We start from the raw sequence: 16,601 nt of genomic DNA, 5'->3' as shown, positions 1-16,601 counted from the left end.
CTTGCGGGCTCCGTCGTCTGCTAGCAGGCTACCTTGCTGGGTACCTTGTAAGATTTCCGGGATAGGTCCGGTGCTATTTTTCTTGCAAGGTTCCCTGCATGCTACCTGCGTTGGCCAGTCATGAGATGTTTCGTTTGTGACGTCAGACATGAAAAGCTTGAGCTGGAAGCCTTTGTTCAAAGTCGCTTTTCTGTTGTTGTGAGGTGCGGTAGGAAGTTATTATAATTATTAAATAATGGCTCCGCACTGGTCCAAGGAAGCAATTGAAACTTTGATATGTGCTTATAGGGAAGAACAGTGTCTGTACGCAGTGAAAAGCCCAAATTATTACAATAAACACTTGCGTGCAGAAGCACTCGAAAGAGTTGCAAGTGCCGTGTGTGTTGTTCGACCATACACGACGAGCAAGGAGTGCTACAGCAAAATGCACAATCTGTGAACTCAATTTAAAGTGGAGCACGCCAAAGTAAAATCAACGAAAAGCAGTGGCGCTGGGATGAACGATGTAAGTACGAAACTATGAATTTTGTGTTCAATGTAGAAACCTACTACTTGCAAAAATCTGACACATTTAAGATTATTTCCTAGAAATATCACACTGAATATTCACCCGATTTTTGAAAGCACATAATCTTGAATGGTAACGGATTACGATGTATCTTTCCCACGTACATTTTACTATGTTAATATGAACTTACAATTTTTCAGATATACAAACCATCTTTATGGTATTACGAGAAGTTAATGTTTTTGGCGGATCATTGCTTGCCACGAAAAAGTACAGCCATAGGCCTGACTCAACATTCCATGACTGAGGACAATGAAAGTGAAGAGGTAAGTTACCTATTTACTTAAGACAAAAACTGAATTTCATGGGTCTTAGACACATTACAAATGCAATTACAATACTGTGCTCCACTGTCGTAGTTATTCATACAAAATCATGTAGTGGGTAGTAGTTTTGTAAAATTACTTTTGAAAATGAGGTTATTCTGTTCGAAGCCATTTAAGAACCATAGTAAACCCTGAAGGGATTATTTTTTAAATTTTTTAACCTTTTAAAAATTGGAGCAAAGTAGCCCTAGTGTGGATTAGGCCTAATTTGGTTGTGGATAGGTGTCAGTTTTCTCTGTGGTTTTGATATGGTTTTATTTCTTCTGTATGATTCCCAGTCTTCATCTGAACTTCCTCACCTGCAATTTGTTCTTATGATAGGTCTTCATCACTAGAATAATCAAGCACTGCCTGGTTTCTTCCTTCTATCAGGTTGTTTACTAGTACCTTTTACTGATTCAGAAGCATTTTGTGACATTTTTAGCAAATGTTCCATTTGTTATGCATTACTGGAATTCTTTCAGATTTTGTGTGCATTGTAATTTGCATATTGGTGTGCTCTTGGCTTTTGTTTGCATTCATACCCACTGTAATAACACTAATCTCGTAAGCAGTATTCCTTTCAATGTGTTAAGATTCATCCCAAGTTGCTTCAGGTGTGAAAGACAGCAATGAAAATATTGTGGAGCTATTTTGATCAAATTTGTCAGAGGGAAAAAGTTGCCTCAGTTTCCCTGAAATTGGGGCAAAGAACACCCCCCCCCCCCCCCTCGCCCCCACTTTTATAACAACAAAATGTAATTTAAATAGAAGTTACCCCTTATGTAGTAACTGTCTCTTACATTATTTACAAAACTTCAGTATGCTCAACTGTTCATTAATATGTTATGCATTTCACTCAGTTATAGTATTGCAATAAATTTCAGAATGTTTTGCAATTTACAGACATGCAGTCTCTCTTCTCAAAGTGTGGATATACAACCATCACCACATCAAAACATCGAAGGCTGTTATAGTTTTGATGAGGATGTGATGAACGATGTATGCATTGGGGAACAATGTGGAGAAGCAGCAGCAGCAACAACAACAGCACCACCACCACCATCCCCACCACCACCACCACCACCACCACCACCACCACCACCACCACCAACCCATGCCACTCAAAGCAGGGATGGAAGAAGAAAGAGGCCTGGTGATGGGTACATGAGTGCTGTTGAGGTCATAGCTAATAAAATATGTGCCAGCCAAGACCGCCAACAACCCTCGGCAGAGCTAACTATGGATAGCTGCATGATATTCATTGGTAACCTTGCAAAGGAAATCAAGATCAATGAAATCAGAATGCAGTTAATAAGAGATCTTGTTAATGTAACAACAGAAGCAAAACTTAAAGATCTACAGATACAAATGCAGAACTCGAGTGACAGTGAAATTGTATAAGTTTGTGATTTTCATAATGTACAGAAAATAAATAGTATTTAAAATTATTTACTTTATTCCTTTCTTCCAAGTTCCCTTTAATTTCCACTAACATCTTGGCCAACAGTATCTTTATTTGTTGTGCAACATACAGTAAAGAATTATGCCAGTCATTGAATTATAAAATTGTCATTCCATAACTTCATTTATGTCATTTACTTATAGCACATCATTCCACTGCCATATGAAATATTGATAAAATAAACGTTTTTTCCCTGCTGTAAGACTTCTATTTATCTCAAACCTGAAATTTTATGAAAGGCTTAAGAGAGAAAATTTAATTGTCTCTGAAAAACAAATTTCAGCCTTTTTTTCAGCAATGGTATGACTAGTTACAAATAATTAATCTTCTACTAATGACATAAATTCTATTGAGGTGGATTGATGTAGATATTTGTATAGTTCTTCTGAGATTTAATTTGTACATATGTTTACAATGCTTTGTTGAACTGCTTTGAGAAGTCTGTTTTAAGGGTAACCAGAAACAAATGCGAGAAGTGTTATAAGGTCCTTTGTCCACTTACTGCACTTAACATGAAAATGGAGCTTCAAATTTAAAGGTAATATTGCTCCTAATTGAATTAGAAATCAGTTGTTTAGCAAGATCATTTTTATGATTTATGTGCATATCCTCATGGAGCTGAACAGCAACTTTACCAACAGTAAATGCACTCTCAAACATTTAATGGAAATTAATGGTAAAAGTCTATTGACAGATGCAAAAAGGGAAACGTAGATAAAGAAAGCTGTAGTGTTGACTCGTGAAGTTTCTAATAATCCTAATGCTAGCTGTACTACCAACATATTTCATATTAAACCATTTTTTCAGTTTTGAAAGCAATTTTCCAGGATGGTAAATTAAATGCAATACTAAGAAATCAAAGAAACCTTTGTTCATGAAGTATCAGCATCTTCACAATAAGAAAGTGATGTATAAGAAATAGCTAGAACAATTACCAATACCAATTTCGAAATTAAACAGCTAATATTGTTACATTCACTGCCATGGGGTTCCACTAGCCGAGGCAGAGCCTTGGCTATTTCTGCTAGTGGCCACATTGCAGTCAACATACGAGACTGCCAAATAAACCATATAAGCTACATCTAGTAAGGAGAATTGTAAAATAGTTCAAAGAGTAAGTAAAACATTACACTGATGCAGGAAAGAGGACATTCAGTGAAATAGAACTTTCTCACTGTCTGAAAGGAATGACTAAAGTAAAATCCCTGTAACATAATTATATACTAGCAAACCCAGAAATGCTGGACAATTGTATAATATGTGTGGGAATTGGATACACATCTTTAGCACCCCTCTCTCCCCATCCTTATCTTACCACTGTATGATCTTGAGCCTTGATTGGAATGTCTCAATATGAGTAAGTGCATCCATTGAGATAACTGGTATACAGGGTATTCTAAAGACTTCTGCTACTGAATTTTTGAGGACAATAATTTCAATGACATTTCACAATTTTAATCAGCATACGAATAGGATTACAAAGTTTTCTAATCATAACCCACAAGTGCAACTGGCCTCTTTCCTGTAAATATGATTGCTATGATGAAAACTTAGCAGCACATTTAGTATATAATTTGATTGTACATAAGTAGGAAGATTTATGATAGGGGAAACAACTTGCATAACGGTAGACATGCCAGACTATGTTGGTTGAAACACTGTGTGAATAGGTTAAGCTGTACATTTTCACAGCATAGCAATTTCTTTCTTGCAGTAACTTTATGCAGAAAACCTTAAGACATTTATAAAAAAAGAGGAAAAATAGCCTATGTCAATATGAATGAATCAGATAAAAATACAAAACATATTGGTAAAGATCTTGCTATAGACTTTTGGTAACACCCCCACCCCCTGTCTATCCAGATGTTCTTTAGACAGTGTAAAAATTTGAAGCAAATTACCCAAGTACTTTGAGATATTTGGTAACAACATTATGCAGACTTGCCTATGTAGTAGCATAGCCTGCATGAAAGCTTTGCACTCAACTGTACATTTAGATCAGGCTGTTTCACGAGAACAAATTAAAATATGCCGTTTTGAATCCAATCGATAGTAAGGATTTCTAAATCTCTGAGTAGGTAAATTACTTCAAGAGTATCACCAATAAATGCAGTAGTTGAGATATGTAGCCAATCATAGTATGAATTTCAAAAGAAGCATGTACTTATGTGACAAATAATAGCAGCTGGAATCTTGTGATATCTAATGATATAATTGTATTTAAGAAATTGAATACAGTTAAAATATCCTGGGATATTTAAATAATACACAGAGATACAAGTCGTCTGCATGATAAGTAATTACAATAGGAATTTAACATGATAGGAAACAGGAGTAAAATAAGCAGTAACATTTTTAACCAATTCTGTTTATGCATTGTATTTGCTATTAAAATTTAACAACTGTATCAGAGAAATATATAATGTGACACACTCGTGAATGAAGTCGGCCGTGGCATTTTAGTCACATCATCCCGGTATTCACCTTAGCGACAAGGGGAAACCACGAAAACCCAAGTCAGGATGGCTTGATATTTACTTAATAAACAAATAAAACACACACACACACACACACACACACACACACTCACTCTCTCTCTCTCTCTCTCTCTCTCTCTCTCTCTCTCTCTCTCTCTCTCTCTCTCTTCTTACACTGCTAAAGGAGGCTAGTGATAGTGTGCCTGAAAACAGGAAGCAAAATTTAAGGCTGTTCAGACCACAAAAATTTTCAGTTTGCCTTCAGTGTAGCGTTCCCCTTTCAGTGATGTGAGGAGCTGCCAAAAATGACATGTCCCATCTTGATAACAGGATTAGATTAGTAATGTGCAAGTTGCCGAAGTGGCATCACATCAAAAGAAAGGCACTTTGCCATTGTGCCACATAAATTATTATTATTATTATTATATCTAAAAAGAAAGATGATGAAACTTACCAAACAAAAGCGCTGGCAGGTCGATAGACACACAAACAAACACAAACATACACACAAAATTCTAGCTTTCGCAACCAATGGTTGCCTCGTCAGGAAAGAAGGAAGGAGAAGGAAAGACAAAAGGATATGGGTTTTAAGGGAGAGGGTAAGGAGTCATTCCAATCCCGGGAGCGGAAAGACTTACCTTAGGGGGAAAAAAGGACAGGTATACACTCGCACACACACACATATCCATCCACACATACACAGACACAAGCAGACATTTGTAAATGTCTGCTTGTGTCTGTGTATGTGTGGATGGATATGTGTGTGTGTGCGAGTGTATACCTGTCCTTTTTTCCCCCTAAGGTAAGTCTTTCCGCTCCCGGGATTGGAATGACTCCTTACCCTCTCCCTTAAAACCCATATCCTTTTGTCTTTCCTTCTCCTTCCCTCTTTCCTGACGAGGCAACCATTGGTTGCGAAAGCTAGAATTTTGTGTGTATGTTTGTGTTTGTTTGTGTGTCTATCGACCTGCCAGCGCTTTTGTTTGGTAAGTTTCATCATCTTTCTTTTTAGATATATTATTATTATTATTATTATTATTCAGTTCTCACACAGAACAGTAGCAAAGTGGTGTCTTCTAGTTACTGGTATTTCAAACGCAAGGAGTCTAAAAATCAACTGGTTTACAAACAGGAGTACAATGAACCAATTTTAACATGTTGTTCTGAGACTACCAACATCATTCTATAAAAAAAAAGAGGTTATCAAAAAGTAGTAGCAACAAAAATTGGTGTGCAAGGGTAGTAGCTAATATCTGACTCCATGCAGAAACATTGTTTCACAAAGGTTGGGAATCACTGATACAGTGTTAATGGAAGTGGTTAATAGTAATATGGGATAACATCAGCATCCCGACACCGTAAAATACTGTAATCCTGTGCCAATATCTGAAGTGAATAACAGGGGATGAAGACTCAGGACAAAGGTGGGAATAGAAGTATGTCTACCAGTGTGGAGCCAGTTTTCCAAGCAGACTAAAGTTAGAGCACGGTGTAAAGCAGCAAATTTGTGATCCAGAGTTATCATTAAATGCTGTTCCGTGTCCAAAAGTGAACAGTAAAACCACATTTGTATTATAAGTTACCTGGAACAGACAGTACTTAAATCAAAGAACTTTGTACAATAGGGGCTAAACAGATGAGCCAATTCAACTGTTAAAATAGTAACCTCATATTTTAGAGGTTGGAGCAGGCCCTATTTGGCCATCCTGATTTATGTTACCCCTCATCAAGGTTCTGTCAAGGCCAAAACCAACCAGCTGTCCTATCCCAAAAGCATACTTATATGTACACATATATGTATATTAACAAACTATGTCTTTCCATTGTATTATGGTGACAAATACCAGATAATTGTTAGATGATCCTTCGATGAATGAATAAATAAGTAAAATAAAAATAAGCTTATACATCCAAGTGCTATCAATCAGAAAAAAATATTGTGCAGTACCTTACTACCACAAATATAGTCAGCACAAAATTATCTTCCAAAACTGTTAATTTGGGATACATAAATGTGTAGTAGGTCTTTCCATACCTTCTGCATAACCATCAAAGAAAAATATTGTTTCATAACAGTGGCTCTCTACATGTCCCAGGTAATTAATTGTGGAGCTGTTATACAAAATAAGATCAGATTTTTGCAAGGTCTTGCACAGGTTCCAATCATTGCTTGAGATACATATAAATTTATATTTATCTCTCTCTCTCTAGATACATATAAATTTATATTTATCTCTATCGCTATCTCCCCCCCCCCTCTCTCTCTCTCTCTCTCTCTCTCTCTCTCTCTCTCTCTCTCTCTCACACACATACACACACACACACACACACAGTCAATATGCCAAAGGACTGAAAATGAAACAATGAATAAGGTAATGTTTCAGAAACATAGTAAACCATTATCTGTTACCTTCCTGAACACACCTCTCCTGCCCTGGAACTCTGCCAACAGTATTGAAATACCATGTCAGATGTTGTCTCACTTCTCTTGCACTGGCTGCACTATGATTTGCACCCTGAGTAGCAATGCCAGGAAGACATGGTAATTCATTTACATTTGGAGGGATATATCCTTGAGAATTTCTGGCAAGTACAAAATTATGTAGCAAGCAGCACACTTTTATAATGAGCTCTACTTTGGAAACAGATAGTGGAATAGTCTGCAGCAAAATTCTGAATTTGTTTGACATTATGCCAAAGGCATTTTCCACAACTCTACGTGCTCCACAAATTCTGTAGTTAAAAATTCTTTTTTCAGGTGTCATGTCACGTTCAGGATATGGTTTCATTAAATTTTCCTTTAACGCAAAAGCATCATCTGCCACAAACATGTAGAGAACACAGATGTCACCACCTGGCAGTGGAGACTTTGGTGGCAAATTTAATGAACCATCCATGAGTTTCACGAACAAGGCACTCTCTCTGAATATTGCACCATCATTCGTTCTTCCATTTCTGCCAATGTCCACAAACAAAAATTTATAATTAGCATCTACTAGAGCTAAAAGAACTATGCTGTCGTGACCTTTGTAGTTTCTGAATGATGAACCATCAGAGCGCAGAGGCCTAAACTTGACATGTTTCCCATCAAGTGCTCCAATGCAATGCGGGAATTGCCAGAGGCTGTGGAACCCATCTTCTATTACTTTCCACTTGGCAGGATCACGTGGACACTGCAAATTACATTTTACTTCACAGTCGTGCCGTACCAAGGAGAAAATCGTAGCAAATACTTATAGCATTTATCTCGAGCTTACCTGTATCGCATTATCTCCTAACATACTTGCTATGGCCGTCAAAGTCTCTGGTATCATACGGGAGAGCGTGTTGTTCGCTTTTCGTGTAGAATAGGCCAAATCTTTGTGTTTCCGGTCGCTAGGAAACGTAGTGTGACAGCAAGCCTAGAGACGCATATTAAACATGTCTCAGATTGATCGTAAAATTACGATGGATTATAAATAAAAATTAACTTTCTGTTTCGAACATATAATAATGCACTTACCTTTCCCGCGCCGTAATTGCCTGACGCATCACGGTGTCTTTCTTCTGAATCAAAGGCGAAACCATACGATGCAGTTCTTCAAATACCGATACATCCATTCGAATAAAATTTGCAAAGGATGTGCGATCTTCTATCCTATAAAATAAAGTGGTATATAACAGTCATTATTGGTATATTTATAAAGTCAAACAGTAATGAAATGGTGATACTTTTCAAACAAAAGTAGGTGTTATGCGAACTAACCTCAACTCTTTATGAAGCATGGAGAGCACACCTTTCCCAGCGTTTCTCCTCTTAATCCAGTTTTTCGTCCATTCTTTCTTTCTTCTTCTCTCAGTAGCATGTATTTCTGCATCGTTTAGCACCAAAAGAGCTAATAATGCCAGTTTGCTCTGAACATCGGTACCTGAAGCAGCCATCTTCGTTCGATACAACACGCAGCCGATCACAACACAACCAGCTGCCAATCTTGCACCGTGGGAGAGCTTCGGCATGGAAGATAGCCGGCTCCTTTCCCTGCAAGCCAGCAGGCATGCACGCCATCTCGCAAACTTGCGGCGAACCTTGCTCCGTGTGAGACGGGCTTAAGGCCGATCTCCAAAGCTGGGGCGTCGATCGCCCCTTTGGCCAGCCTGTCAACACGTTCGTTCCCCGGGATGCCAACGTGACCTGGCGTCCAAACAAAGACCACCGAACGACCAGAGTGGGTAATGGTGGAAACAGACTCCCGAATAGAGGACACCAGGGGAGAAGAGGGATAGCAGCGGTCGATGGCCTGGAGGCTGCTCAGGGAGTCACTGCAGATGACAATGGATGTACCTGAGCAGGAATGCATATGCTCAAGAGCGCGCAATATGGCCACCAGCTCTGCAGTAAAAATACTGCAGCCAGCCGGCAAGGAGCGCTGTTCAACATGGGCAGCGTGAGCAAAAGCGTAGGCAGTGCGACCATCAACCAGGGAACCATCAGTGTAGACAGGCTCACAGCCCGGAAATGAGGCAAGGAGCGCAAGAAAACGGCGACAGAGGGCCACAGGCGGAACCGAGTCCTTGGGTCCCTGTGCCAAGTCCAGACGGACGGACGGCTGGGGCAAACACCAGGGAGGCGTCGGTGCACAGACCCGGAAGGGAGGCGGAAGAGGGAATGAGCCCAGTTCCGACAGCAGGGACTGGACGAGGACAGCTATGGAAAGGCCAGACCGAGGTCGCGTTCGGGCAGATGGAGGACCACGGCAGAGAAAAGCAGGCAATGATTGGGATGGCCAGGCGAGCAATGCACGTGGACAGCATAGTCGGCGAGCAGTCGATGGCGGCGAATCTGCAGCGGCGGAACCCCGGCCTCCACCAGTAAACTATCCACGGGGCTCGTACGGAAAGCGCCAGATGCAAGCTGAACTCCACAGTGGTGTATGGGGTCTAACAACTTCAACACTGAGGGTGATGCAGACCCATAGGCCAGGCTCCCATAATCAAGCCGGGACTGCACAAGGGCTCTGTACAATCGCAGCAGCGTGCAGCGATCTGCACCCCAAGACGTGTGGCTAAGGCAGCGGAGGGCGTTGAGGTGCCGCCAGCATTTTTGCTTCAGCTGAGTAATATGAGGAACCCATGTGAGCCGGGCATCAAACACGAGTCACAAGAAGCGGCAAGTGTCCACCACTTCAAGCAGGTGGCCGTCGAGGTAAAGTTCAGGATGAGGGTGGACCGTCCGACGCCTGCAGAAGTGCATAACTCGAGTCTTGGCAGCAAAGAACTGAAAACCATGAGTCAGAGCCCATGACGCTGCCTTGCGAATGGCGACTTGCAGCCTGCGTTCGGCGACTCCCGTAGTCGTGGAGCTAAATGAGACGCAGAAGTCGTCGGCATACAAAGAAGGAGACACCGACAACCCCACTGCTGCAGCCAGACCATTAATGACCACTAGAAATAAGGAGACTCTCAACACCGAGCCCTGCGGGACCCCATTTTCCTGTATATAAGATGAACTAGAGGTGGCACCGACTTGCACCCGAAAAAGGGCCACGCAATAAAAAGGTTTGAAGAAAACACGGGAGCGACCACGAAGACCCCACTCATGCAACGTGGCGAGGATGTGATGCCTCCATGTGGTGTCATACGCCTTCCACAGATCGAAAAATACAGCAACGAGATGCTGACGTCGGGCAAAGGCCATACAAATAGCAGATTCCAGCCGCACCAAATTGTCCGTGGCAGACCGGCCCCGACGGAAACCACCCTGGGATGGAGCGAGGAGACCGCGCGACTCAAGGACCCAACACAAACGCCGCCCCACCATACGTTCGAGCAATTTGCACAAAACGTTGGTGAGGGTAATGGGACGATAGCTGTCCACCGCCAGTGGGTCCGCACCGGGCTTCAAGATGGGGACAATAAGACCCTCTCTCCATTGCGACGGGTACATGCCCTCACTCCAAATGCGGTTAAAGATGGTGAGGGTGTGTCTCTGGCAGTCCCTGGAGAGATGCTTCAGCATCTGTGCGTGGATGCAGTCCAGTCCTGGTGCTGTATCAGGGCAATCGGCGAGGGCAGCGAGGAATTCCCTCTCGCTGAAAGGAGCATTGTATTTTTCAGAACGACGCGTGTGGAACGATAACGGCGTCTGCTCGGCTCGCTCCTTGAGAGAGCGAAAGGCGGGGGGATAAGATGCAGTCGCAGAGCTCTTGGCAAAGTGCGCAGCAAGGTGATCAGCAATGGCGGCAGCGTCCGTGCAGACAGCGCTAGTGCGTGGGAGCACCGGTGTTCAAGAGGCCAGACACCCTTTGATAAGCTGCCCGGTTCTTAAAATAACCCCGATAGCCATAGAGGGCGGGGGTTCGCATTGCTGGAAACCAAGTTTCCTGCAGAGAAATGCAAAGGAAAGGATGAAGGCTGATAAGTTGGCGGAGCTCAGCTAGATGGTGGAAGAAACCGCTGCAGTTCCACTGGAGGATGGTATTGGCCATGGATGGGAAAGGCCTGAAGGGATTGGGGAGGCAGATTAAGCCTCCGGGGCCCCTGCTGCTACTGAGTCACCACCTGTACAACAGCCATCTATTGCGTCCGAGGGACTGGCGAGATCCATGTCTTCACCGGACGCCAGAATCTCCACCTCATCCTCAGACGCAGAGCTTGTAGGAAGCGGTGGAATGGGTGCCACCGCAATGTCGATAGCCTTGGCGAGTTTCTTCTTCTTCTGCTTCTCGCGCTGTGTCTTTGGTGGTTCAGGCTGGGAGGGCGTCACTGGGTCTGTCTCAGGGACAGACGACGACCGTGTGTCCTGACAACCAGGGACCGGCGGTTGTTTAAGCCACTTGTGGCTGTCGGCTTTGGTACCTGTCGGAACTTGGGAAGGGAGGTCCCCAAGGGACCCCTTCCTTACGAGAGTAGCCAAAGAAGTCTTACGCTTCTTCGGCTGGGAAGGGGGAACTGATGTCCCCGATGGTTGGGGGGGGGGGGGGGGGCGTTGCTCCTGAAGTAGATGGAGCAGGAGCAACAGTGGGTTTAGTGCCCCCTACCATCAACGGGGCAGGTGTGGGACTTCGACTCTGAGAGCTGACTGGAGCGGATGGAACTGTAGCAGGAGTGACAGTTGCGGCATAAGAAGCTGGTATGCGCACTGAATGAAGCCGATCATATTTCCGCTTCGCCTCAGTGTACGTCAGGCGGTCGAGAGTCTTTTCCATGATCTTCCGCTCCTTCTGCAGAATCGGACAGTCTGGCGAGCAAGGCGGATGGTGCGCACCACAGTTCACACAGATTGGAGGCGGGGCACAGGGATGATCAGGATGGGATGGTCGACCGCAATCGCGACAGACGAGGTCGGAAGCACAGCGTGAAGACATATGGCCGAACTTCCAACACTTGAAGCACCCCATCGGGGGAGGGATATATGGCTTGACATCACAACGGTACACCATCACCTTGACCTTCTCAGGTAACATGTCACCCTTGAAGGCCAAGATGAAGGCACCGGTGGCAACTTGACGATCCCTCGGACCCCGGTGGACGCGCCGGACGAAATGGACACCTCGGCGCTCCAAGTTGGCGCGCAGCTCGTCATCGGACTGTAAAAGGAGATCCCTGTGGAAGATAAAGCCCTGGACCATATTCAGACTTTTATGGGGCGTGATAGTGACGGAGACAACCCCCAGCTTAGTACAAGCGAGCAAGGCCCGCGACTGGGCGGAGGATGCCGTTTTTATCAACACCGATCTGGACCGCATCTTGAACAAGCCCTCCACCTCCCCAAACTTGTCCTCTAAATGCTCTACAAAGAACTGAGGCTTCACGGATATAAAAGATTCCCCATCAGCTCTGGTACAGACAAGATATCTGGGCGAATACGTCTCACTTTCATGCAATGCCTTTCGTTCCTCCCATGGTGTGGCGAAGGAGGGGAACGATTTGGGGTCATACACATTAGCCTTAAACTGAGCTTTGGAACGCTTAGAGACTGATGACGGCTGGCCGCCAGCGAGAGATGATGTACCACGCATCATTGCGGGTCATCCGCCCTGATGCCACCTACTCCAACCAAGGGCCCTCCCCACGGGCGCCACCCAACCACAGCAAAGGCCACCTGGCAGGATCGCCATTGCCGGGAGTACCGATGTCCCAGGGAGATGGGCATCTACTCCTTGGCATACATGGGGAGTTAACGGCGCAGGCATTAGTAGAGCGATCCCTGTGTTGTCAGGGGGCTACAACCAAGAGGGTACATGGCGCCCCACCACAACGGACTGGCTACCGTGCTGGATGTTAGGTGACATGTGGTCCATGGTCGTCGTCAGTGCAGAAAATGGCCCTGCACAGTGCTTGGCAGAAAGTGCACGCAGGAGCCTATCCATGCCCAAGTGATGGAGAGCGGGCAGGACTGCAATGCAATGACGAATAAGCTGGCGAAAGTTCTCAACGCAAGATGGACACAATGCACCAAGTACGGCGCCCTTCCCCAATCGGCTCGCTCTTCGGAAAAATTTTGAGGTATGGAGGTCAAACCCGACAGGGGACCATCACATAAGGCCGAAACATTTGAGACTCCTTTTAGTCGCCTCTTACGACAGGCAGGAATACCGCGGGCCAAATCTTACCCCCGAACCCGCAGGGGGAGCGGTATAAGGGTAAGCAGCAAGGGCACTGCAAAATTCCCACTCACTGAATGGAACATTGTATGATTCTGGATGGTGGGTGCGAAACGAAAGGCTCCGACGTTCCATCCGATCTTTAATGGAGCGGAAGACCAGTGGGTAATTGGAAGAAACGGAACTCAGAGCAAAATTCTCTGCCAAGCTGTTGGCAATGTCGTCAAAGTCTGTACTAACTGCTCCATTCAGTGAGATGGCAGGGATGCTGATTGGGGTCCGATAGCCATAGAGGCGTCGGATCTTGGCCCAGACCTGCGATGGAGAGACATGGAGGCCAATGGTAGACACATACTGCTCCCAGCACTCCCACTTGCGTTGACAGATAAGGCGGTGGGCCCGCGCACGCAGCCATTTGAAGCTGATGAGGTGTTCAATGCAGGGATGTCGCTTGTGATGCTGTAGCGCCCGCTGGCGATCTTTAATCGCCTCAGCGATCTCAGGCGACCACCAAGGCACAGTTCTCCTCCGAGGGGACCGAAAAGTACGGGGAATGGAAGATTCTGCGGCAGTAACGATGCCGGTGGTGACCGAGTGAACCACCGCATCCATGGCGTCATTAGAGAGAGGCTCAATTGCGGCAATGGAGGAGAACAAGTCCCAGTCAGCCTTATTCATAGCCCATCTGCTAGGGCGCCCAGGAGAGTGACACTCTGGCAGTGACAGAAAGATCGGAAAGTGGTCACTACCACACAGGTAGTCATGCACACTCCATTGGACAGACGGAAAGAGGCTAGGGCTGCAGATCGAAAGGTCAATGGCGGAGTACGTGGCATGTGCTGCGCTGAAGTGAGTGATGGCACCATCAATTAAAATGGAAAGATCGATCTATGCCAATAAATGCTCAATCGTGGTGCCTCAACCTGTTGCCACTGACCCACCCCACAGAGGATTATGGGCGTTGAAGTCGCCCAGTAACAAGACAGGTGGCGGCAACTGGGCTATCAGTGCAGCCAGGACATGCTGCACATCACCTTCTGGTGGAAGGTAAATACTGCAGACGGTAACAGCCTGTGGCGTCCACACCCGAACAGCGACAGCATCCAAAGGTGTTTGGAGAGTGACAGACTCGCAGTGCAGAGAGTGAAGGGCATAGATGCAGACACCACCAGACACCCTTTCATAAGCTGCCCGGTTCTTATAATAATCCCAATAGAAACGGAGGGCGGGGGTTCCCATTGCTGGAAACCAAGTTTCCTGAAGAGCAATGCAGAAGAAAGGATGAAGGCTGATAAGTTGTCGGAGCTCAGCTAGATGTTGGAAGAAACCGCTGCAGTTCCACTAGAGTACGAAATTGTCTATGGCTGAGAAAGGTGTGACGGGACTGGGAAGGCAGATTACGCCACTGGGTCACCTGCTGCCTCCGATGGAGCACCCGTGTGTGTGTGTGTGTTGGGGTTTATGGGTGCTCAACATCGAGGTCATCAGCGCCCTGACACACATTAAAAGGAACGAATGTGGACAGACCTAATAAAACTGAAAAACACATTCAAAGAAAACAGGAAAAGAGGGAAATTACTACATAAGAAAGTATAACCGAAGGGAAGGGAAAACATAGCAACAAGAATGACACAGGAATGTGTCATTGGCTGGCCACTTACAGAAAAGATGGGCGAGCTTGGCACACAGTGAGCAAATTAAAATCCGCTCCCTAAAATCTTTGGAAAAACATTTGACAAGGCACAGAACTTTAAAACTTTAACCACATTCGTCCGAGTGTTGCCTAAAAGAGTTGGCAGGTCCGCTGGCAAATCAGCCGAGGCCCGCTGGTCAGAAAATAAAACACAATCCAGTAAAATGTGGCTCACAGTGACCTGGACGCCGCAAGCACCACACAATGGAGGGTCTTCTCGCCGGAGCAGGAAGCCATGCGTCATAGGGCTGTGGCCGATTCGAAGCCGAGTGAGGAGAACCTCGTCCCGTCGATGGGGCTGAAAGGAAGTACACCACACACGCGTTGTGGGCTTGACTAGACGGAGCTTATTGTCAGTCACCTCCAGCCACTCATCCTCCCACCGACACATGACTCTGGAGCTCAACAGCGAGGTGACTGCGTGCAACGGGATAGCACACTGAGATACGTGTGGATCAAGACACGCCTCCTTGGCTGCGAGATCTGCCCGTTCATTCCCAGCAATGCCGACATGCCCCGGAACCCAGCAGAAAGCTACAACCTTCCCTAGTCGCTGTAGTCGGAGGAGGGCATCCTGGATGGTCTGGACTACTTTATCCGCCGGATACAAACGGTGCAAGGATTGAAGGGCACTGAGTGAATCGGAACAGACAAGAAATTTAAGAGAGGAAGAAAGTCTCATCGGCTCCAGTGCCCGCAAGATCGCAGACAATTCTGCATCAAAGACAGTAAAAGTCTGAGGCAGGCGGACCTTGAGGACACGATCCGGAAAAACAACTGAGCAACCCACGGAATCCCCTTGTTTCGACCCATCCGTAAAAACAGCTACATAGTCGTGGTGCTCAGATAAAATAGCAGAAAATGCTGCATTAAAAACGGTGGCAGGAGTGCAATCTCTCTTGTACTGCAATAAATCTAAAATCACACGTGGCCTCTTCAGTAACCAGGGTGGCAGGCGGTTAAAACCCAGGATTTGGGGTTGTACAGACTCCACACCGAGGGACTCAAGCACACGGTGCACTCTGATCCCAAACGGCAACGTAGCCCGGGGACGGCGGGAAAAAAGGCGATCCAGAGGTGGATGGGCAACAAGATGGTGAGCAGGCGAGCTGGGAGCTGCAAGAAACTTACAAGCTTGGCGCACCAGCAGGAGCTGCCGCCGGATGGTAAGTGGCGGTTCGCCAGCCTCAGCACAGAGGCTGGGTACGGGACTGGTCCGATAAGCACCCGTAGCCAGTCGAATCCCAGCATGGTGAACAGCGTCAAGGATCCGCAAATAAGACGGCCTCGCTGACCCATATACTGTGCAGCCATAGTCCAGCCGTGAGCGCACGAAAGCTCGATACAACTGAAGGAGACGCGCCCTGTCCGCTCCCCAAGACCTGTGGCTGAGGCACTTGAGGATGTTCAGTGCCTTCAGCGTTCTGGCTTTCAAGTCACGTAGGTGTGGCAACCATGACAACCTGGAGTCAAAAATTAGGCCTAGAAACCGCACTGTGTCTCCAAACTGT

General features: G+C 45.6%; 1 protein-coding gene across 1 annotated transcript; it reads left to right on the top strand.

Annotated features, from left to right (window-relative positions):
• The first annotated feature begins 275 nt into the window (after positions 1-275).
• Positions 276-2,277, top strand: LOC124712421 (R3H domain-containing protein 1-like). Its single transcript, XM_047242715.1, has 3 exons — positions 276-505; positions 709-834; positions 1,780-2,277. The coding sequence occupies exons 1-3, from the start codon at positions 497-499 to the stop codon at positions 2,275-2,277; spliced, it is 633 nt and encodes a 210-aa protein (XP_047098671.1). The 5' UTR covers positions 276-496.
• Positions 2,278-16,601: the final 14,324 nt, after the last annotated feature.

The sequence above is a fragment of the Schistocerca piceifrons genome, chromosome 8 (genome assembly GCF_021461385.2).
Source record: "Schistocerca piceifrons isolate TAMUIC-IGC-003096 chromosome 8, iqSchPice1.1, whole genome shotgun sequence".
NCBI classification, from domain to species: Eukaryota; Metazoa; Arthropoda; class Insecta; order Orthoptera; family Acrididae; genus Schistocerca; species Schistocerca piceifrons.
The sequence above is the reverse complement of the archived record's forward strand: the minus strand, read 5'-3'. Positions and strand labels throughout refer to the sequence as shown.

Bases quoted from the DNA above. Each gene is read 5' to 3' on its own strand.
- LOC124712421 (XM_047242715.1), top strand. The intron at 835-1,779 runs GTAAGTTACCTA...TGCAATTTACAG, and splicing joins AGGACAATGAAAGTGAAGAG to ACATGCAGTCTCTCTTCTCA.